The sequence below is a fragment of the Phocoena phocoena genome, chromosome 2 (genome assembly GCF_963924675.1).
Source record: "Phocoena phocoena chromosome 2, mPhoPho1.1, whole genome shotgun sequence".
Lineage (NCBI taxonomy): Eukaryota > Metazoa > Chordata > Mammalia > Artiodactyla > Phocoenidae > Phocoena > Phocoena phocoena.
The window spans coordinates 74,675,841-74,698,371 of record NC_089220.1 but is presented as its reverse complement, the minus strand read 5'-3'; the positions used below and the strand labels follow the sequence as shown (position 1 = coordinate 74,698,371).

At 44.8% G+C, this 22,531-nt stretch overlaps 1 gene segment (V, D, J or C); it reads left to right on the top strand.

The window, feature by feature from the left end:
• The window catches only part of LOC136118300 (T-cell receptor alpha chain constant-like), a 334,856-nt gene that overhangs the window by 255,758 nt on the left and 56,567 nt on the right, over positions 1-22,531 (top strand). Inside the window, 1 exon segment of the C gene segment in view lies at positions 9,764-9,816. Within this exon segment, the coding sequence occupies positions 9,764-9,816 (53 nt within the window).

The following is a 22,531-nucleotide window of genomic DNA, read 5'->3' as shown; positions in this document are numbered from 1 at the left end:
GGGAGGGAGGGAGATGCAAGAGGGAAGAGATATGGGAACATATGTGTATGTATAACTGATTCACTTTGTTATAAAGCAGAAACTAACACACCATTGTAAAGCAATTATACTCCAATAAAGATGTTAAAAAAATTAAATAAATAAAAGTTTAAAATAAATAAATAAACAGAGGGCTTCAGACCTGGCGGGGTCCCAGGGATTTGGTAAACAAGCCACACTTGTCCCAGGCTTGGACCTTGATCACTATTATCACTCAAAAAAAGGACTTTTCTCCCAGTTTCTTCTGAGGCGGGCAGCTTTGTTTCTGACCTTACAGCACCCTCTGCTGTTCTAATTAGCCCATCTCCATAAATGGGTCATACTAGAAGTTGGCAGAAAGTAGGTCAGGGGAAGAAAATATTCTTTGTTCCGAACTTAAGTCAAAGTTGCTGCTTCTGTTCCCCGATCCCCTTTCAGCCCTGACACTGGCAGGTGCTGCTCTGTTGGCCCAAAGGACCCATCCTCCCCAGTCACTCAGAGTACTGTCTTCGAGGACATGAGATAGCACCCAACAAGGGTTGATGGGCATTTCCCTGTCAAACAAAAGCCTACTACAACAGTAAAGGACACAGGGAAATGTCTTTGGATGGATATAGACAAACATATCTCTTTTTTATGAAAGAATAGAAATGTGATTAAAAGGAAAAGCTTAGAAATACCTGAATGTGTGACAACGGGATTGAGTGGTCTGGAGAAAGGGTTTCCGCATCACTTTCTTCCTGTGCCACATTCCATTCCAGGACCCCCGGGACAGACCTGGGTCGATGGATAAGAAGAAGCATGCCAGGGAGGGACCAAGGTCCAGTAGATGTCTTCCACCCCCAGGACCTCTGTTTGGGGGGAAAATCTTGCTGAAGGCTCTTTAGGCAAGAGTAAGCCACGAAGAACGCTACCTCGGTTTGTTTCCCAAAGCCTGCGTTTGAAAGCAAGCTGTGAGGGCAAAGAGATACTCCATGGTTTTACTGTTGCCACCTCTGGAGCAGCCTATGGAAGGAACAGTCTTGGTCCAGCCAGGTGAGTGATACCTTTCATGATGGGGCTGTGTGGGACCTGGCCTGACCCTTGCCAACCAGATTTCTCAAGCCATCGGCAGGATCTTCTCTCCATTTATTCCCCAGGCACGAGGGCAAACAGGTTATATCTCAATTACCAAGGGCTAGAAGTTGGTAGTAGCTATCTGGAGCACAGTTTTAAGAAGGATTGTGAACTATATGTAAAATAGATAAACAACAAGGATTTACTGTATAGCAGAGGGAAATATATTCAAAATCTTACAATAACCTATAATGAAAAAATCAGATATATATATATATATATATATATATATATATATATACATAGAGAGAGAGAGAACTGAATCACTTTGCTGTATACCTGAAACTAACACAATATTGTAAACCAACTATACTTCAATTAAGAAAAAGAACTGAGGCCACATCTAGACTCAGAGGAGAGGTGTGATGTGTCTATTAGCAATATCTGCCACGGATATTTTTGACACCACTTTGTGTGTGCCAAGACCCCTGCTCTAGATGTCAGTCCTGTAATGAGTCCTGCAGAGAAAGACTAATCAGAGCCAACTCTCTGTTGGGTTGTCCTTTTGGTAAAGGACAAATTTCTAAATCTCTATCTTTCCCTTGGCTTCCCTGAGACCTCACGGGCCATTTCCCCCACTATCAATTGCTGTGGCCTGCAGCCTAAGAAATAAAATTTTGAAAATGAATTAAGATGTTCAATACCGCTCTTTAAAATTTTAAACACTGCACTGAAACCAAACATTTCCCTTGTGTGGCTTATTCACTGCTTAACAGAGATAATCATACTTGGGCTGGCCAGGAGAGCCACTAAGGATGGGGACTACCCAGGGAAGATCCCTGTTCTCCTGAGTCACAGGAAGGAAGAAGGCAGGATTGGGACTTAGGTTTTCTGAGTTCTAGCCTCAGCTCTGCCTCTATCTACTGGCATGGGCTTGAGCAACTTTACCCCTCAGGGCCTGGGCTTCTTCATCTTTAAACTGAGGACATTGGCCCTGGCAGCTGCTAAGTTCCCTCCCAGGTCTTGCATTCTAGGATGCTAATGTTTGAAGCTGCAGATCTATCCTGAGAGAGTTATGGGTTTATATTCCCCTCTGCATGTTGCTTGAACTCCTCATTGCCCAGCAAGGGGAAAAAGCAAAGCACACTTCTTCAGTGGGAGGTAGCATCATTTCTTGATGAAATATGTGTGACTCATCAGAGCCTGGAGGTTTGTGCCCAGATGCCAACTTGGAATCCAGTTATTATTGCATCTGGGAGAGAGAAAGTGCTGAAAACAGCCTTTGGGGAGAAAAACAAAACAAAAAAACATTAATTTAGCAAAAAAACAAAGAAGAAGTCTCTGCATAGCATGATAACATTTCGATATCTTATTTATCATCTTCATCCCTGAAATCTACTCTGCCCTCTCCTACCTCTGCCCTGACAGAGGAAAGGAGGGCAGACCTTTCCCAGGAAAGATAGGGTACCTGTGGCGGACAGAGAGCTGTCTCCGACTAGTGAGGAAGGAGAACAAAGTTGATGCCACATCCCTTTCAACCATACTGACGCTTCTGTTTTTTGTAAAGGTGTTCACTCTTGTGGGAATTGGGTTAACGGGAAACTGACATTTGGAGCCAAGACTAGAGGAATCTTGACACTCAGTAAGTAATATCTGGCAGAATTAATTTTTTTCATCTGAAAATTGTCAGAGAGTTAATCAAGGGTTCCTTAAGGAATAGGAACAAAAGATTAATGTTTACTACAATTCAATTCAATTTTACAAATATTTATTAAGTGCCCACAGTTTTTCCCAGGGATCATCTGGGCCAGCTTCTGAGGAGATGGTATCATTGCCCTAAGGCAGGAGGGGTTTTGTCAATGGATGAACAATGACAGCAGATTTACCTTTGAGACCCAGACACAGTTAACTGTGGCCCTGAGTAAGTAACTTAGCTTCAGGGGAGAAAGAACTGTACACAACAGCATGGATAACCTAATACACAAGATAATCAAAAATGTTATTTTATGATTGGCTTTAGCACATATTTCTTTATTTTTTAGGGCAGGTTTCTCTTCCCAACTGTAAATTTTCTTGATCTATTAAGTCTATGGAGGGAGAGCTTTTCAAGAATCAATCGTACATTTCTGAAATTAGGCTCGCCGTCAACAAAGGAAGAAGTGGTGCTTTTTGTCTTTCCAATAATGAAAAAGGGGGGCTGGCATCCCTCCTATACTTGATGCCCACGGGGGTCTCCTTTCCTTTTGTAGGTCAAAACTAACGATGAACCACCAGGCAGTTATGGTTTTTATTGATCTGTACAACAGGGTGGGCAATAAGAAATTGCCTGTGAGATATTCAGCATACAGGGGTCTCAGCTGCCCAGGAAGCCAGAAAAGAACTTTGGACGACACACCGCCCCCCATCATGGTTGGTCCTGCTTTGCTCATGGCCTGAGTTCTGGGCTGCATTCGTAAGAGAGGGGCAACCCTAAGTGACCTTGCTCATGAAGCTGGCCCCCCACTGTGCCCCTCATCACACTAGAGACAGGCTGCATCAGAGAAGGGGAAGTCACAGCCCAGCACTAAGAGGGACTTTTGGTAAAGGGCCCAGGCACTGTGTGAAGAGCACTGAGAAACCCACTTTTGGGAAGGGGACTCAGTTAATTGTAAGCCTGGGTGAGTACCTCCATTTCAGACGTAGTGTTAACAAAACCCCCTCAGCATCTAACATCTAGCAACCAGAGAGCTGACACCCTTGGCTAGATGATGAATTCCCTTATCCGTTGGGAAAAGACTAAGTATCAAATCACTTTTCCTGTGGGTAAGCAAGAGCCTGTAGTTTATGTAAAGGCTTCGGCTCCTGTGGGAAGGAAGGAAACAGGAAATTTACGCTCGGAACCAGGACTCAAGTGAGAGTGAAACTTAGTAAGTACTAGCTTTAAACCAAAGGTGTCAGTTTATTTGGTTTGGTTTTTGAATTATCTGGAAGCTCCAAAGAAAGAACACTTCTCCCTGAGGATTTGGTTCCAAAATTTTGACTTCAAACGTCTAAAAAGATCTAATGTTAAGGCAGACGGTAGGCTTGGAAATCTTTATTTCCCTGTATAATAAGTAGAGACCTACTTTTCTATTCTATGCTTATTTGTTTTATTTTGTTTAGGAAGTAGGGAGGAAGACTAGACACGCTGAGGGAAAAAAATACATTTGCACAGCATTTTGGGATAGATTAGGTCCAGAGAATCAAATCAAAGACTAACAGCTCAGAAAGTCCATAAAGACCACCAAACTCATCTCTTTAATTTTGCAGATGAGGACAGTGAAACTCAGAGAGGTTTGTGAACTTGCTCATTGTCTCGCAGCTGAGCCTGGTCCAGGGCAAAGCCAAGACAGCTCATAGCTCTGGACCAGGCCAGACCCAAGGGAAAGAAAACATCATGGTTCTTGACTGAGCAACTTCATTTGAACCCCAAACATTCTTTATCCAAGACTTAGCAAGCTCAAAACAGAACCACAGAGTTCTAAAGGGAGATAAAATCATCACATGCCTGTTTGGGGGGGAAAGGTGGCTAAAGTCAGAACAGCTAAACTTGATATGAGGGGAAAGGTGCAGCCACCTGCAGACTGAGGCAGAGATGCAAAAAAGCCAAAATGAAAATGCTGGTCTTGTCTTCAGACAATTGACTGTGACCATCAAACACTACCTATAAATTCTACAGAGCTAATTTCTCTCCCAGTGGGATTTTACATTCTATGATAGATTGCATCAGCTATGCAATTACTTTGAACCACAGAATGTGTGTACAGAATCGGCGTGCTGAGCCTTCCTGTGTCTTAAAGTGGCAATCATCTCTGGACATATCTCTCAGCACTGAAGCTCTGGGCTACCACAAAGAGAGACACCATCACTTATCCTGTCTTAAAAGCTTGGAGGCTGAAGGAAATGTTTAGTTCTTGGGAAGCTCTGCAAAGCTGGGTTCCTTAAATTAACCCCACAGGTTTTTGCAAAGCCCCTCAGCATTGTGTTCAGCAAACCAGTGGCTCTAAAATGACATTTGGGAAAGGGACTCAGCTCACAGTGCATCTTGGTAAGTGGAGGACAGCGCTGAACCCTCTTCTTGAAAATGATATGAGATCCTTTTTACAGTGACTGATGGGGATGAGGCTTCCTGGCCCATCTCCGCTCATATTTGAATCCTGCCTGGCTAAAAGATACCCTCTCCACATCCCCCAAAACGGTCCAACCATGAAGGTGTAGCTGGATACAGCTTTTGCTAAATTCTCACAAAATCACTTACCCTCCTCATCAAACTGCTTGGTGGTTCTTCTGTTGCCCTCACAGCTCTGCTGGTTTACCAGTTAGAGGAAGAGAAGTGCCCACGGACTTTAGGATTTTTAGGTCATTCTGAAAAGAGGAACATTGTCAATGTGTTTGGCTTCTGGGGAGGAAAATAATGATGATTTATTAATTGCTTACTATGTGCTAGGCAATGTGCTGCATGCTTTCGATCCATTACCACAGGCAACCCTTATACCAGCTATGTGGGTTAAGTGCTATTATCCTCATTTTATAGAAGAGAACTTTTTAAATTTTTATATTTTTATAGAAGCACAGGGAGAGGTTGAGTAACTTCTTCAGATTGAGTCAGTGAGAGAGAGGGCCTGGAACTTAATTCTTGAGACTCGGCTTCCAGAGCTAAATGTTTACCAGTTGGGGGGATTATGTTTGGGCGGGAAATCACTGACACTTTGGTCTCTAGAGTTGGTAAAATAATCCCTAGAGAAGTGTGCTCTCAGCTAAGCAAGCCAGAGATCAAGCAGCAGGACCACTGCAACCCACCTACAGATCCTAGTCTGTACAGCAGCATGACAGTGCGGTGTCATTCTCCCCACTTTACAGGTAGGGGAAGTGAGGGGCAGCAAGTTAAGGGACTCGCCCTGGGTTTCAAATCCAAGTCTGTCTGACCCCAAAGCCTGAGCTATTCCAATTAATTGCAACTGCCTACCAACTAAGCTAATCAGTCAATTAATGAAGGTAATCTAATGTTAGGTAAAGATGGATTAAATTGTTTCCATGGTCCTCCCCACCCCCTTTTCAGAAATGACCATTTAACTGTGTAATCACACAACATTGTGTTTCTGCCTTTGTGCTTCCTCTGGGAAAGCGGGAGGAGCCGGGGTTCCCAGCACCTGGTGGAAGGGCCTTGGCAGTATTTGCAAAGCAGTCTGTGAGGGTGTAACTCAGGGCGGATCTGAAAGACTCTTCTTTGGAAAGGGAACGAAACTGACAGTAAGCCCATGTAAGTCTGAATAACTAATGCTTCCAGATTTCTCTCTGGAACCCTGATTCCTAAATTTTCCATTTTCTTTTATAACGCAAGTCCAAACCATGGCAGCCCCATTGGTGGATTCCAACTGAAACAGCCATTGATGTGTACCTACCTTCCGTGGGACTCTGCTGTTTACCCTCACGTGCTATTTTATCTAACAACCCAGAGTGACGGTGCTACTGCAGCATTAAACTAAGGAGTCAGACTGATAGAAAGTTTAATTTCGTATTAGAACTGGTAGAATTTTCCATGGGACTAAGAGAAAATCAATGAACCCTCTGAGCCTCTCGTGTCTCCCTCTGTTAAATGAGGGAGGCAGTTCCTACTCCTGTTTTACCAGAGCGGGCATGCTGTGAGGGAAGGTTGGCACATTTCCAACTAAGTGACAAGGAAGAAGGAGGGCCGCAGAAGGTCCATGAACTTTACCACAAGACCCTCATTACAAAAAGCGCTTTTATCGAGGGGATTCTTGGATGATAGATAAACATTTAAGTAGGTAGTAAGGGGAGTTTGGGCAGCTAAGTTTTTGCAGAGTCTCGTGTCTTCGTGTGGTACCACAGCCACTAATAAGCTGACATTCGGAAGAGGAACGACCTGAGTGTTAGACCAGGTATGTTTTAAAGAAGATGGCTTGTTTCTAAACATAAGCCACCATTCTTAGAAATTCAGTGAAAGGTCACTGAATTACTCATCCAGTGATTAGCATCTTTGGGGACTTGGTGCCACAGGTCTTCCTGGCAAACATGATAATGAGAGCAGCCTCTGATGGAGCCCCTTTAGGGCTGTTTCTTCAACACCTTTAAGCCCTTGGAAATGTTAAAAGCTGGTTTTTGTTGTTGTTGGAGATGTGTGTCTGACAAATGGACTCTGAACTAAAGTTTTAATGTGTCGGGGCAGAAAGCAGTTAGGAAGAAAGGATATTTTAGACTAAAGTACATAGCAACGTAGGGTGGGCAGTGCAACCCAGCCCAGAGGAAGACAGTGAGATACAGCCTATTGATATAAACGACTGAATGACCACTCTCGGGTGAGCTACTTGTCTTCCCAAGGCCTCCATGTTGGTGCAATTAGGGGAAGAAATTGTCTAATCCCCATAATTCTCAAATTCTTGGAGCCACACCAAGTTGTGTAAAGCCATGTAAGATTTTCTGGTGCTGACGCTGATCACAAGCTGATATTTAGGGAAAGGGTAAGATTGAAAGCAAATATTCAAAATAGTCAGAAAGATCATGAACTGCTGAAAAAAATGCCCCAGGATGCTGTTAACCACTACCTTTCTAACTGGGACTTTTTCATCCTTGCCTTGGCTGAGCTTATCATAGAAGCCCCTTTGGATACCCACTCATTTCTGTGCCCCTCAGTGAAAAGGGGCACTACAGTGGGAAGTGTCAGGGAAGGATTCCCTAATCTTATATAATAACAACCCTTCTCTCCCGCTTGCAATAACCAGAGGGAGGTTTTGAGTGCTACCTACCATTCTCAAAACAAATCGATTAATTAACTTGAATGTAGCTGAAATGTTGCTCCATGAGGGAGTCTCTATTTACTACAACAGAAGCTCATTCCAGACAGCCATCTGGGGTTTAACTTTTGCTTACAATTCATAAGAGATACCAACTACCCAATGGATACCTCAAAGTAAAACTTCTACTTTCATGGCCAAATTAGTATCCACATTAGAAAGGCTAGAATCAGGATGTCCTAGTGAGTATTATGTTAGTTCCAGATGACCTTCGTGAAGTCCCTTATGCCTAAAATAGCATGAGATGTAAAACAAGTGTTTCCACGCTGACCTGTGTGTTCAGTTGCTAACTAGAGTTCAAAGAGCAGGCCAGTCAGCTACCATGTTTCCAAACTGGGTTGGATACTTACAGTCCTGCAGACACTAGCAATGATAATCAGAAAAGGCACATGTTATTCCATTTTTATTTATAATTCTCATCTCTCCCAGAGAAGTTATAAATTTTCTCCCAAAGTTGTTATATTCATCCTTCTTTTGGTTCCTTTATTTGTGACGTGTACAGAGATGAAATATTGGTTGAGATTCAAAAAACATCTATGAGATTTACCTTAAGCTTTGCCTGTCAGAGAGATTCTAAGAGCTAAAAAGATGGGAAGCTGACATTTGGGAGCTAGATTAAAAAGAAAACTCAATTAACCCCAAGGGGCAACGCTCAACAGATGGTTATTTAGACATAGACACATCAACCCCGCAAGCCTAGTTGCTCAATTGGCTGCACTGCCCCTATCTTGGGCTTGCCTGGAAGAGTAATAATGACTTGCTCACCCCCAGACCTGTCTTGGGAAGAGAGAAATGTCAGCCTCCAGCCCTAAAAACTCCTTCTGAATTGGTTCATTTCAATAGAGTTTATCATTACACATGGTGTTCTGGAAGTCATAGAAAAAGTGTATTAGAAGCTTCAGCAAATGGAAATGAAATGTAAATTTAGATTGTAAATATAGGACTGCAGTAAATAGATAGCAGGAAAAAAAGATGAAGAGATTAGAAACTTACCACATTTCTCTAACCCTAAAGGGCCTGTTTCTATGAATAGTTTAAAATTATTGAAGAGGAGGGGGGAGAAGGAGAACAGAAACAAACAGATTTTCTCCTAATACTTTCCACTTTGCAAAATTGGAAATTATTTTTCAATCAAATTTCCCTGAGCAGAAGAAAGAAACCATGTCTGTTTTCAGACTTCAGGGTGCATGGGTGGGTGTCCTCTAGAACTGATTCTGAGGAGGGCTCCCTGTGGGAGACAAGTGCTGGCAATGTCTTGCGGGGGTGGGGGGGGGATTAAGTCCAAAAATAAGTCCAAATAAGTGTGCAGAGAAGACGGGGTCACAGGACAGGATTTCCTCTGGAGTTTCTGCCTTGACTTCTAACCTTTCCTGTCTTAGCCAATGGATTAAGTCCCAGATGAGCAGACCCTAGGATTCAAACCACCAATTTCAAGGAGGAAGCCAGCTTAACTTCACTCAGGAGACCTTGTGTATTCTGATTTGAAAGATTCTTTTAACCCAGCTGTTTTTAGGGAGAGCTCTGTAAAAGCTGAAGGATATTTAAAAAAAAAAAAGTTAACATTCTGTGAAGTGGAAATAAAGATGTTAGATGTTTGACTGACAAAGAGAATAAAAATATGGTACATGTCTGTAACTGCTAAAGGGGACTTTAACTGCTAAAGGGGACTTTGTCAAGGAGGAAGAAGGCAGCCCCAAAGAGGCACTGTCCTAAACCTCCCTGATTTGTGAGATTCGGGCCATTGTCCCCAGCAGGCTCGGGTGCTGAGAGCAGATCAGGCTCCTGTTCAAGGGGAAGAGAGAGGCCTTCCGTGTGTGCAGTTTGTGTAAAGCTCTTTGCTGTGGTGCATCTCTGGGGAGTGCCGGCCAGAAGCTGGTATTCGGGCAAGGAACCAGCCTGACCATCAACCCCAGTGAGTATGAAAGGGTGAAGCCACGTGGGGCTCCCGAGAGCTTTATCCTTTCTAGACCACGTCCCAAAGCCTCTCCTGGACGGCACGTACTTGTTTTGCCTGGCCCATCATAGGGAAGCAGATTGGGAAAGACCAAAAAGCCCTCAAACTCCTACCTTGAATATGGCCCTGTAAAACTCCCTCACTCTCCTCCCCTTCTGCAATCGGTTTCCAGTAAACCAGAATCTAGTGTGTTGATGCGAACAATTTTAAGAAAAAACAGAGAAACAGCTTAGCCCTGAAGTACAATAAAATGAAAACTGTGTGAGTGCCAACCAGGGGTAGACAACGAGGGAAAAAGAAAAAGAGATAGTTTACCCAAACTAAGGTGGCAACTAAGAAAAAGAAAAACAATTTTAAAATTTGTAATAAATGAAGTATATATTTATCAGGGCTCCATTGCCCTCTGGAAGCCCAGCTCCTACCTGCAGCAGCTGCCTTCTGGGCATGTTGTCAAATAACCTGTAGTTTAGTGCAGGGTTGTGGGATCGAGACCATATTGATCCCCAGGGCCCTTCTGCAAAGAGCAGCTCCTGTTCATGTTTTTGTAAAGCCTCCGCTGACTGTGAGACTAGTGGAAGTAGCAGCTATAAACTGACATTTGGAAAAGGAACTCTCTTAATTGTGAATCCAAGTAAGTCTGAAGGGCCTGGTGGGGAGTGGGAGGGATTCAAAACATCTCTTTCTTCTGATTTAAATTACTTGTGCCCCCAAAACATCCCAGGTTAGTTTCCAAATCTAATGCTTGCGTTGGGAGGATATGATCCCCATCAGAGAGATTAGAACTCCGTTGTACAAAGACTAAATTACCTTCAGCCAAAAACATTCCTATCATCCATCTTAAATGAGATTATTGGTACAGAGAGAAAAATTGAATACAGGAGGCTGAGGGATTCAGCTAAAGCCAGGAAATGTTTGCCAAAAAATAGAGAGGAAATTGGCATATTGTGACTGTGCAAATTCAGTAGACCAAATATAAATCTTCCTGATGTAGATACTAAAATTCCCCTAAATTTATCTCCTGAAATAGTGGGACCCTGAGATTTCATTATCTGCAGACAGATTTCTTTTCTTCTTTTACCTTCACGTTGCCTCTTTTAAAGGTTCTATTCTCCAACCCCAGTCTAGTAACTGAGGTCTCCACGGTGGAACTGTCCGGTTAACTCAGAGCATTTAACCCCACTTTTCCCTCCATTACCAAAATCATTGATTGAGTCACCATTTTACTTAGCTCATCCAAGGAAAGGGGAAAAAATTCATTTGTCCTCTGAATCGTGAAAATACTGCATTTTATCCTCTCCTTCACATGTACACCCACCCTTTCATAAAGGTAATAATGTGTGTTAAGTACTTGGAAAAGTTTTAAGTGCTATATATAACAGTAAGGAACTGCGGTTTCTACTGGCATTTCTTGAGATTCTGTGTTTCTGGTGGGCTTCTGAAAGTGGTGCTTATAAACTAACGCCAGGAAGACGGACTTGTTATAAAATTTGGGTAAATGGGAAAAACCTGTTGAAAGCCCCCCAGTCTCCTTTTGACATAAGCTAAGCACCCTGGTTGCTGAGTTTCATTTATTCAGATCTACTTTCTGTGATTAGTAGAGGACGCAGCACTGGGAGAGGCATGCTGAAAAATACAGCCCAGTCGAAGCTCTTGAAAAACTGGATCACTGGGGGTGTAAATGACTAAGTGATGCAGTGCATGCAGCATTGAAGGAGTTATTGCAGCCCTGGTAGCAGCTGGCTTGGAACGCCCTGGGCTAGGTCCTGCCTAAAAGAACACGCAGTGTGGTTAGCCGTGAAGTTGTCACATGCAGAAGTGTCTTGTTCAGCAGGGGCAAAACCAGCACATGTCTGCAACAACAGAAATAGTGAATAACGCGTGATATTGTGGAATCCCTTGCATTCAGTACTCTCTGAGGTCCTAGCTAATTAAAGCTTCAAGGGGATTCGTGTGAACCTCCTGGGAGACTCAAGGACATCACCTTTTTGGGAGTGGGCAGCTGAGACAGGGGGCCAGACAGGAGGTGTTATCTTTGTTGTCTCGCTGGAAACACACTAGGGAGAACTCTGTGGTGGGTTTTCCAGAATGCTGGAGAAGCCGGGAGCCCCTCTCAGCACTCGGTGGGCCTCTCAGGGGACTGAGAGCTGTAACCCCTACACAGTAAAATGTAGAAGAGGCCAGCCTGACAATGCAAAGAAAATATCTGTGCAGGGCGAGCATCTTTCCAGAGCTCCTGACAGTAACTGTAGGCCAGATTTTCCATACAACCGACTCTTCTTCTGCAAGGTCTACCAAGGCAAGGCTGGAGTCCAAGGGACCTATGATTAAATTGTGTTTTCTTTCAATCAGCAGAGCCCAGAGGTTATTGCCACAGCAACACTTTGGTGCCGTCTGTTTGAGAGCTTTAGCTGATGGCAGGCATCCAATTTTGCATACATCCTGATGTTTCAGTGGCTGAAGTAGGGTGTGGGGAGCTCTGTATACTGTGATGCTGGGAAGGGAAGAGCTGCGAAGTGTCGTTTGAATCTCTGACCACTGTCCTTAAAGCAGATGTCGCTTCTTCTTTACTAAATAATAGCCTAGTTTCCTCACCCTTTTCATGTTTCATGTTGACGCTTTGTTAGTAAGTGGTTGCTTGACTAGTGACAGTAGCACAAATTCAGTCACACCAGTTGAAGAGTTTAAAAGTTGAGGGAAGTTAAGGAGCTAAAATATTTGTTTTTTTATCTTCTTTGGAGATAGGGTTTGATCACAGGGGTGTCAGATAATGAGACTGCCTGTATTTGGCTACTCACAACATCTGTGGCAGCCACCAGACACAGCCAGGGAGACCCCTGGGCTTCCTATGGGTGTGAATGTCAGCAATGGAAGCTGTGTTTGGTCAAAGGATGAAATTTACAGCAACTCCAAGTAATCATGCCAGAGCTTGCCTCTAACAGAGGCCTCAACTAGCTACTACTATAGCCGCTGGGCAGCTCTGTGAGGTCCGGACACCTTGGGTGAGACTCTAGGTTGACCAGCTGACCCGATTTGCCTATGATTGAGGGGCCTCCCAGAATAAAGGCCTTTCTTTGTTAAACCCAAAACAGCCCCCAGGATAGTTAATCACTGTAACAAAGCTTGGATGTAAACTTTCTGTGAGATACTGCTCACAGTAGTGAGTCATTCACGTTCAAGGCTGACTGGAAAGCTCAGTCAAATGTGCCCATCGTTTTCATTCCTTACGCTGGGGCACGAAAGTAAGCTCAGGAGTTGGTGTGTCCTGGGGCTGGAACCTAAACCTCACCAAATTCTAGCCAGCCTCCAGAAAGCTGAACACTCTCCTCACGTCTCCTTGTAATCAATTCATTGTCATCAGGAATGCGTGACACCTCGAAGGAAGGGGAGGACATGTCTTGAAAACTGATCAGAGAAATTGTCCTGAAAATGATGCTGTAGAATGGAAATGAGACCTTTAGAAAGAGAAATGCTGAACATGAGAAATCAGTAAGCCTCAGGATGGAAACCAGAGGAAATGGAGAGAGACGGGAAACAGGCCCTTGGGGGGATGCAGGAGGTCAATGTCCCAGGACCAGACGTGGAAATGGTTCTCTGACCTACGGTGGGAAGAAGCTCTCCCAGATTCAGACCACTTTGGGTGAGTCTCTTCTCCCCAGAATTAAAGAGGAAGTTGTCTGTGAGCCTCTGGAGTACCCCCGGGGTTCTTGCAAAGGCTTCCATTGCAGTGTTACCACTGGTGGTGCTGGCTATGGAAAGCTGACATTTGGACAAGGAACCACTTTGACTGTCCATCCAAGTAAGTGTAACAGGACACAGCAGCATACTGGAAATTCTGGAATTTCACCCCTGGTGTTAGTTTTGAGAGAAATGTGTGTTGCCTAGGAACCAGATCCTGCTTGAAGTTAACCAGTAGCCTCCAGGGTCCTGTCTCTTCTTTAATCTCAATATTCATAGATTCCTTTTTGGACCTTGAGCCATTGGGTCAATCCCCCTGCTGTTGAGTAAAGCCAGTCTTGTCCCTGGAAAGATAGAAAAGAATCTTTGCAGCTTTCAGAAATGTCTCTGGAGATGATGCCCAACTTTGGTGGCAGGGGAGGGTGTCACCCTTTCCAACACACTCTCCTGAGTAACCCATTCTATACCATTCCCTGTCAGGAAGTTCTTCCTTACATCAACCTTAAATTCTTCTTGGTGCAGCTGGGGCCATTTCCACTGGTATCATCCAGAGTGAAGAGGGATAATTGAGAGCAGAGGTTAAATAAGTCCGTGGCATTCAGTTCAGAATGGGTTTCAAATGAAAGCGGAGAGGGAAAAAATGAAAACTGAGCAGGAATCTGAGGTCTTATTTCAAATCCCTCTGTGTTCCCTGCACTTCTCCTACGGGTTCTCTAGATGCAAAAACTACAAAAAGAGAGGAGACAAAAAAAAAAGAGATGGAAAAAAATACACATCCACTGTGTCCATTCCTATCACTGAAACCACCAGCCAAGGGATTACAATTAATTCCAAAGAGTTTCAGATACAGGGCTTACTACCTTTCTCCTCATGGTGACTTGTATCCTTGCTGATAATTAGAGCAGACAGAAAGATTTGGCTTTGGTGTGTTTGCTGCTGCACCCCACCAGGAAGAGAGGGAAACTCTGACTGTATTTCTAAGATTCTTAAAGTTCCTTCTGTCAGTCGTTGTAAAACTTCCCGCTGCAGGGAGAAGCAAGGCAGCTCTGAGAAGCTGATAGTTAGAAAGGGGACTTGACTAACCGTGAAGCCAAGAAGCTGGAAAGACCCAAACTCACAGTGTCCCCCAGGTATTCTTGCATTTTAGGACTTTTTGTCCTTTCCTTGCAAGGATGCAAATGGAGTCGAATGGAAATGGATTAAGGAGGCTGGAGCCCCGTGGGTGCTCAGAAACATAAATGGAAGGAATGACAGACAAGAAGGGGGAAACATTAAAATATTAAAATGTAGGAATATGTCTTTAACAGCAGCGTGATAAGACTGAGATGGTGAGGAAAGTGTCAAAGAGAAGGGTGACATCATCCGATTATATTGCAGGCACTGTTTTCATAGGCTCTCAGTTGATGGCAGAGTCCTCCCATGCCAAAGGGATGAGAGTCCAGGTCTGTCTTTGCGTCGATCAGGCAGACAGCATAGTCCCTACTTTGCATGTGGGGAGGGGGCAGGGGGGAGATCTTCTGGTATCGTGGCCTCTGTCTGATCCACTGAAGAGCAGTGTCAATTCGTATCAGGTGGGTGTGGAGCTAGAAGTACTGCTATAAAGCTGAACGTTGGCTTGTTATGACCATCTTGAATGTGCAAGATGCCTCCAAGAATAGCCTGGGTCTAATGAACAAGGGGTAGGTTGGACCAATATTGCCCAGTTTTTGTTGAATTTCTCCAAGCCCAATACTGTGGGAGCCAAAGCTGAGATGTTGACATTTGAGCCTGGGAACCCTTTGACTGAGATATGCCAAAGGGCCAACACCACCTTCAGAGCTCTGCTTTTACTGTTAGCTCTTCAGCAGTTGTCATTTCAGCAAAAAAGCATGCACTTGGAAAAGTCAGCTCTTCATTAGCCAGACAAATGAGGATAACATATTGACCAGTGATAAAGAGTAAGGAGCCCAGATCTCAGCCTCTGAGATGCTGGCATTTCCAGCCCTTTAATCACGGCAGCCAGGGAACATATGCTGTCTCAGAGAAGGCAGATCGATGGTGCCTAAGGACCTGATGTCACCAAACTGGGGCCTGGAGATGATGGAAATGAGATGCGGATCGGGACATTGTATGGATGGGGGGATAGTAGAGAAGGGAGAAGGAGACGAGGGAACTCACTGATGCTTTTAAAACCCTCAACATGTCAGAAGTTGCAGTGACCCCAAGGTGGAGAAGCACGTGTTCCTAGCAAGTTTCCTACCATCCCCTAGAGCAGCGGTCCCCAACCTTTTGGGCACCAGGGACCAGTCTCGTGGAAGCCAATTTTTCCACGGACCTTGGTGGGGGGGTCGGGGGGGCGATGGTTCAGGAGGTAATGAGAGCGATGGGGAGCAATGGGGAGCTACAGATGAAGCTTCACTCGCCCGCCGTTCACCTCCTGCTGTGCGGCCAGATTCCTAAGAGGTTGCGGGCCAGTAGCAGGGGTTGGGGACCCCTGCCCTAGAGAAGGGTGACATCACTCTGACCCAACTGTGGCCCAACACTCTCAGATCCTGTCCCATAGGTACCTGAGATGCCTTTTGAAGTGGCATCAAAAAAGACTGGGGTCTGAGATCGCTAAGAGTCCCCTGTCAGTTATAGTGAAGGGTCGGGTGGCTGTGTGACAGCTACAGCAAGCTGACATTTGGGCAGGGGACAAGCTTATCAGTCGTTCCAAGTAAGTCCGCCCGTGACTCTGCCTGTGGAGTGTGGCAGGGCTAACTGTCACAGGCATGGGGCTCAAATGGCTGTGCAGGTGGCGTGGCGGTTGAAGACACAAAGCTGAGGGAATCAAGATGTATTAACTGTGATCAGAAAAGAAGGTCAAAGAATGGCAAATGTAGGTTTAGTGCTTAAAAGGTAGCATAGAGAGCTTGGGGTCTGAACATGGCAGTTTGAAAAACAAGTCGCCAACCTGTGTTCTCCCTCCCACCCCCTCACTGCTCATGGGGGACAAGGTTGGGGGGGTGATGAACAATGGACACTGCCTAACGGGGTGTTAGGGAAATGAGGCAGGTGGGAAAGGAGCAAGTGATCAGAGCCTCATACTGGGTTAATCCCAAGAAAAGGAATTGTTCCAGAAATTTCACAAAGAAAAGCCTTCCCAGAGTTAAAAGATGTAATGAAGAGACCTAGTGAAAATGCATTTCAGAATCATGTGATCATCAGGAGAGAAATTAAATCTTCAGAGGAAAAGAACTTTTTTTAATGTCCATGCATAAAACAAATGGGCCCACACCTTTAATTAGACAGCCAGCCGCACACAATGCATGTTAGCCTTCCCCTTGGTCCCCTCTCAGGGGGACTCAGTCCCTCCAGCCGCTCATGTTCACAGCTGCTCTAAGCCCTAAAGCTCGTTTCCACTAATGCCCTTGCCCCTGCACCTGCACAGGGAAAGAGACAGTCTGTCTGTCTCTCGGTCCCTCAGGTGGGGCCCCAAGTGTCAGCAGCGGCTCTGTCTTCTGCCTGGTTGTTGTTGAGCTTCCTATCACAGTGGAACACTGGCAACCAGAACTTCTATTTTGGGAGAGGGACAAGTTTGACAGTCATTCCAAGTAAGTCAAAGAAAATTTTCCATCACCTTTGTGTCGAGCAAAGTCTTTAAATTCCAGAAAGAAATCGTCAAAAGTCTGCTGCTCTGTTTCTCTAAAATAGGTAGAATTTCATCTGGAACAGAGCAAAGAGCCTCTCCCGTCCACCCCAAGAACGATTTATGCCATGACAGGTCTTTCCTTCCCTGCCTGGAAACCCCTGGGAGGAGGGGGTCAAACAGTGTCAGCTGCAGCCATGCCATCCCCTGCAGCTCGCCCCTCATACCAGCACTGACCAGAGGAGCGTGGCCCTTTTTGGCGCAGGCCACAGGAGCAGAGAATGAGGGGCGAGCCTCAACTGAGAGAAAATAGGCCAGAAGGCTAGAGAAGGGAAAAGAGGCAACTTCAGAGAAAGCTGAGCTATGGAATGGTATAAGAGGATGAGGAAAGATGGCAGGGCTGTCCAGACTCATCCTGTGTTTAGACCCAAGGGATTCACTGACAGCACCTGAAGAGAGAAAGAGGATGTCTAGTCCTCTCTCTGAAGAAAAATTTGACAGAAAAATCAAAACAGATCTCACAGGTCAAGCCTCTCCTAATTATAGCTTTTTTCCCACTTTCTCTCAGTGGGTCTGGCAGGAAATGGTATGAAGGGATCACTGGCGGCTTTGATGGTGAAGCATTGGGAGGAGGGGGTTCACAAGAAATGGGAGGGAAGGGCACAGTAGGGTTCGGAGAGATTGGAGCCATGGTTTTTGTAATGACTTAGAACACTGTGTGTCTAACTACGGAAACAAATTAACCTTCGGGAAAGGAACTAGACTCACTGTTACACCAAGTAAGTACCTCATCCTTGGTCAGCAAATCAGTTATTCTTTAATTTCCAGGTGGCCTATGTAAGATTCTGGAGGTCATACTAGACTGTGCAGGCTTACGAGGATTTCCATCTGTCCTTTTTCATAACTGGTTAGAGATGGGTGTCAGCCAAATATCTGAGTTTTCTGGGGAAACTCCAGTCTTGAATATTTAATTCAAAACTGGAAAATATGATTCACAATTCTGTTTTTGCCGCTGCCATCATGTGCTAATGTGACATGTGAAGAGGATTTAGACAGAATAAATGCATCTTCACTTTTATCTTGTATGATAATTTGAACTTTGAGTACTTGCAAGCATTTGGAAGAAATGGTTGAAACGTAGGCTATCAAAAAGACAAGAAAACCACAAGACCCAGAGAGGCAGGCAGACAGAATGCCAGAGAGTATATAGTTTTACAAAGTTAGTCCAGTGTGTGTCTCTCTTTGCAGATGGCAAAGGTATTTTGAAAGGTGCTAAGAGCTGATGCTCTGGGTGGGGCAGAGCAATGGGACGCTGAACACTGATCCCAAGGGGAAGGCTTAAACGTGGAAAACTCGGGGGGTGGGGCGGGTTCCCCAGTGGAGTTTATCAGTGTGACAGCACATCTGCATCTAGTAAATTACAGTGTGGATAAGGCACACAATTAACTGCTAAAAAAAAACTATGTCTGAAATGATAGATAGATAGATAAGAGAGAGACAGACAGAAAGAAAGAATGAGATAGATACTGGGTATATATACACAGAGTAGAGTAACATGAAAAGCATGGGGCAAATACATTTCTTGCATCTGAAATTAAAAGCTGTGGAAAATCTGAACATGTTCACTTTGTAACAAAAGACAACCTCACAAACACTGGAAGAGCAAGAACTGGACAGATGGAACTTTTCCAAGTCTGAATTTCTCAACTGTCTTAACCATTCAGTTACCTAGAGGAATCTTTTTCTCTCCTTTCTGCATTAGAAATTAAAGACATGAGTATTGAGGGCTTGGATGGCTCAGACTCTTGTAGTAAAAATTACATTATAAAGCACCTCCCAGCTAGGCTGGATAAAGCACCTTTAGGCATCAAAGCCTTTTTCTTCTCTGTCTGGAGAAGATAAGGAAGTGGTACTCTCCCCACTCTGTCTAGGGACAGGGAGCTCTGAGGGTGTCATAGGGTTACAAAACAAGACCGTGACAGAGCTGAGCTGTGGGGACCTAGTAATGGTCAGTCTGCTCCCTGCCACAGACTCCATAGTAGCCAAAAGTGTTCAGGGGACTGTCCCCAGGTGAAAACATAACACACCCAGTGAAAATGCCACTCTCCTCTGTGCCACCAAGAGCAACTCAGTAAAAGAATGCTTTACCCAGCAGGGGACAGTCAGAGTGGCTCTAATCCAGCTCAGAGCCCCAAATACTCGAAAACTGTATGTGGAAGCCAGCTGTAAAGAGTTCATTTCCAAGCAATGCTTCCAGAAATTTTTACTCATTGGTGATTGCTATGAGTTTTGAAATTGAAGGACAATCACAGCAGAGTAGAAATGTTTGGAACAGGTGAGTCTGATTGGGATTAATGAGATGAAAGAAAATTCTGGCTAGGGGGCTAGAAAAGCACTGAAAGAAAAGATACACGGAGCATTCCTTCAGAGAAGAGTTGTAGCATTTATTCTAGCCCAAGAAGCAAAGAGCAAACACAAGCCAAATTCCATACACAATCGACCTTTTCACACTGGGAAGTTTCTGTGATCATTCCAATGTCTCTGGCTTCTTGGCCAAATACCAGCAAGTCCTACATGCAAAGAGGAACAGTCCTCTGTTTCCAGGACCGAGTCACTCACCCCCACCACACAACCACGCCCACAAGCTCTTTTTGTAGAGGAGTTTGATGCTGTGTGAATTCTGGAAACACACAGATCTTTGGCTCAGGAACCACTTTGACAGTCAAGCCTCGTGAGTATAGAACACACCCTAATCCCAGTCTGTGTTTCATTACAAATCAAATAGACTCTAGTTTAGAAGGATTTGATTCTAAAGAGAGAAAAAGTGAAGTTTCAGGAGCAACACAAACGCTTTATTAATGTGATTCACTTAAGAGTTCCCATGCATTGCCTTTGAGAGAGTTAAACACACCAATTAACTGGTGTGACCTACAGCTTTAAAATAGAACTTAAATTTTTTTTTTAATGTCAGCGTCTCTGTGGAACCACACTGCTTGCCGTTTGGGTGTCTAGACTTGCAAAATGGAAACCTTAGCCTGTGGTTTTGAGCTGAGGGATTTATCCTGAGCCTGTAACTTGGAGAGGTGTGAGGGAAGATGCACACTGCTTGGTTTGTAGAGCATTTCGGGATCAGTGTCAGGAGGAAGCCAGGCAGACAGGTTGGTGACGTGACCCTCGTGACAGATGTCCGCCCTGTTTCTGTAAAGCTGCTGACAACAGTGAGAAGAGTGGCAGCGGAGACAAGCTGACTTTTGGGACTGGGACGCATTTAGCAGTGAGGCCCAGTAAGTCTGAGAGGAAGGTGAAACATCTATGTCTCTGCCTATTATTTGTTCTAGCCTAACGTTTGAATTGTCCTGTTTTAGATGCCAGATATACAAACCATAACCCCTTTAAATGTGTGTGACTGAGGGCCTCCATCCTCTCCATCTTCTATGTGACAGGGGAGCATTTTGTGACCTTGTCGGCTCTCATGAAGAAGTCAGCGCTTTTACAACAGCAACAAGGGAGGGGAGGAAATGACCAGCAGGTCCACCCAGGGCTACAAGCTGTCCCTGGCTTCAGAGTAGCTGTAGATAGAGGTTCTGGAGGTTCAGGGCATGGGTCTCTGGCAGAGGGATTTATGTAAAGGGTTGACTCGAGGTGTGAATACGGGAGGAGGTATTAACAGACTCACCTTTGGAAAAGGGACCCAGCTCATCATCCAGCCCTGTAAGTGCTTCCACCTGGGAGATGGGGCTCTAAATGCAGACTCCATGGGGACATTTCCAAACCCTGATGATGAGCCTCTGGTACCACTGCCACATCAGCACGGTCCTAAGCACCCAGAAGGCTTTGAGCCATGTAAGTGCGGGAGATGATAGTCTGGAGGTCTCCTGGGTGCTTTTGTGAGTGTATTTGACTCCAAGGACATTACTGGGGGTTCTGGGCTCTGGCAGACAAAGGATACCACTTAGAACTGAGGCATGAACATATAAGGACCGTTTTGTTAGCAGCACCTTTGCAATGAAAATGACTTTAATGGGTGTTGTGGGCATGGCTGTGTGGATAGAGGTTTGATTGTTTCTCCTTTTCTGTCTTCATGTCGTCTTCTCTGCCTGACTTAGGGCCCTTAAGTTAGAACAGTTATTAATCATTTGATTTTCTGAGTCCCAATCATTCATCAAGTTCTGACAAGAGAGATTCATTAACATAAAACCCAGAAAGGGAAAGAACAAAGAGCTCAATTCCCAATGTCTGGGGAGTTGAACTTGACAACTCCTCAGCCTTCATTAACTAGCCAGCACCCCATGATCAGGTGAGGTCAAAGAGGGCCCCAGGCAGGTAGTACCTGGTCAGAGCCCTGCTGCCCTCATAGGGGTTAATGCTGCAGAGTTTAGGAGATGGGGATGGATCCCTGAGGGCTTGCCCAGGCTGCCCATCCATGGGGAAACTCTGAGTAAGGGAGTGCAGGGTGGAGACCAGATGGGAACTCCAGTGGCAGGTTTCTGTCATGAAGCATCTCACAGTGTGGCCATGGGCAGTGGCAGGAAACTCATCTTTGGGACTGGAACGAGACTTCAGGTCACCCTTGGTAGGTAACAGGAACCATGAGGTAACAACTGTGTGTCCTTTAAAACAGGGGTGCTCTTGGGGGGAACATCCTAGCTGGAAGTAGTCCTACCTTCATTCCAGTGGGAGGGGGTCTCACTGAGGGGGTACCTGCATTCGATCAGTATCTGTGTTATTCTTATTTCTACCACTGAGGCTTTCCTTTCCACCTGTGACAACAGAATTCTCCCTGCTTCAAGCCTCTTCAGTCTTCATTACTCTGTTTTCTTTGGAGCAGCAGGTTTGGGAATTAATTTATCATCAGGATTTTCTCACTCTGGGCAACAGGATGAAAAGGGTTCTCAAAGAGGGAGTAGAGAGCCCTGCTTCTCCTGATAAAATTTCAGGGGTGATGTGTACAAATGGGAGGAAATGGGCTAGAGTGACCTTCTAATGACTGGTTTTGAGTAACTCTCAGGAAAGTTGCTTAACGTTCTGCACACTCAACTTCTGAGGAATCGTTGGGTTAGACACTCGGTGGAGTAAGACAAATACTCGGTCCTCTGAAAACATAATGAGATGTCCACCCTCTCCCCCAGTGCACTGCCACGTTTCATTATTTACCAATTACAAAAAAAACTACATGACAATTAACATGAAATTACATAAATGAGTAGTCTGAGTATTTGGAACCCATAACTAAGATGCAAATTATCAACAATCTGGAGCGTGCCACCAGGCAGTACCTTATAAACAGTGGTCCCTGAAGACAGACCGTGTGTTTGGGCATGATTTGTTTGTGGCATGGGTTTATACATGATTTGGGAACCTGTTTGCAAGCTGATTCTATGTCTCAGAGTG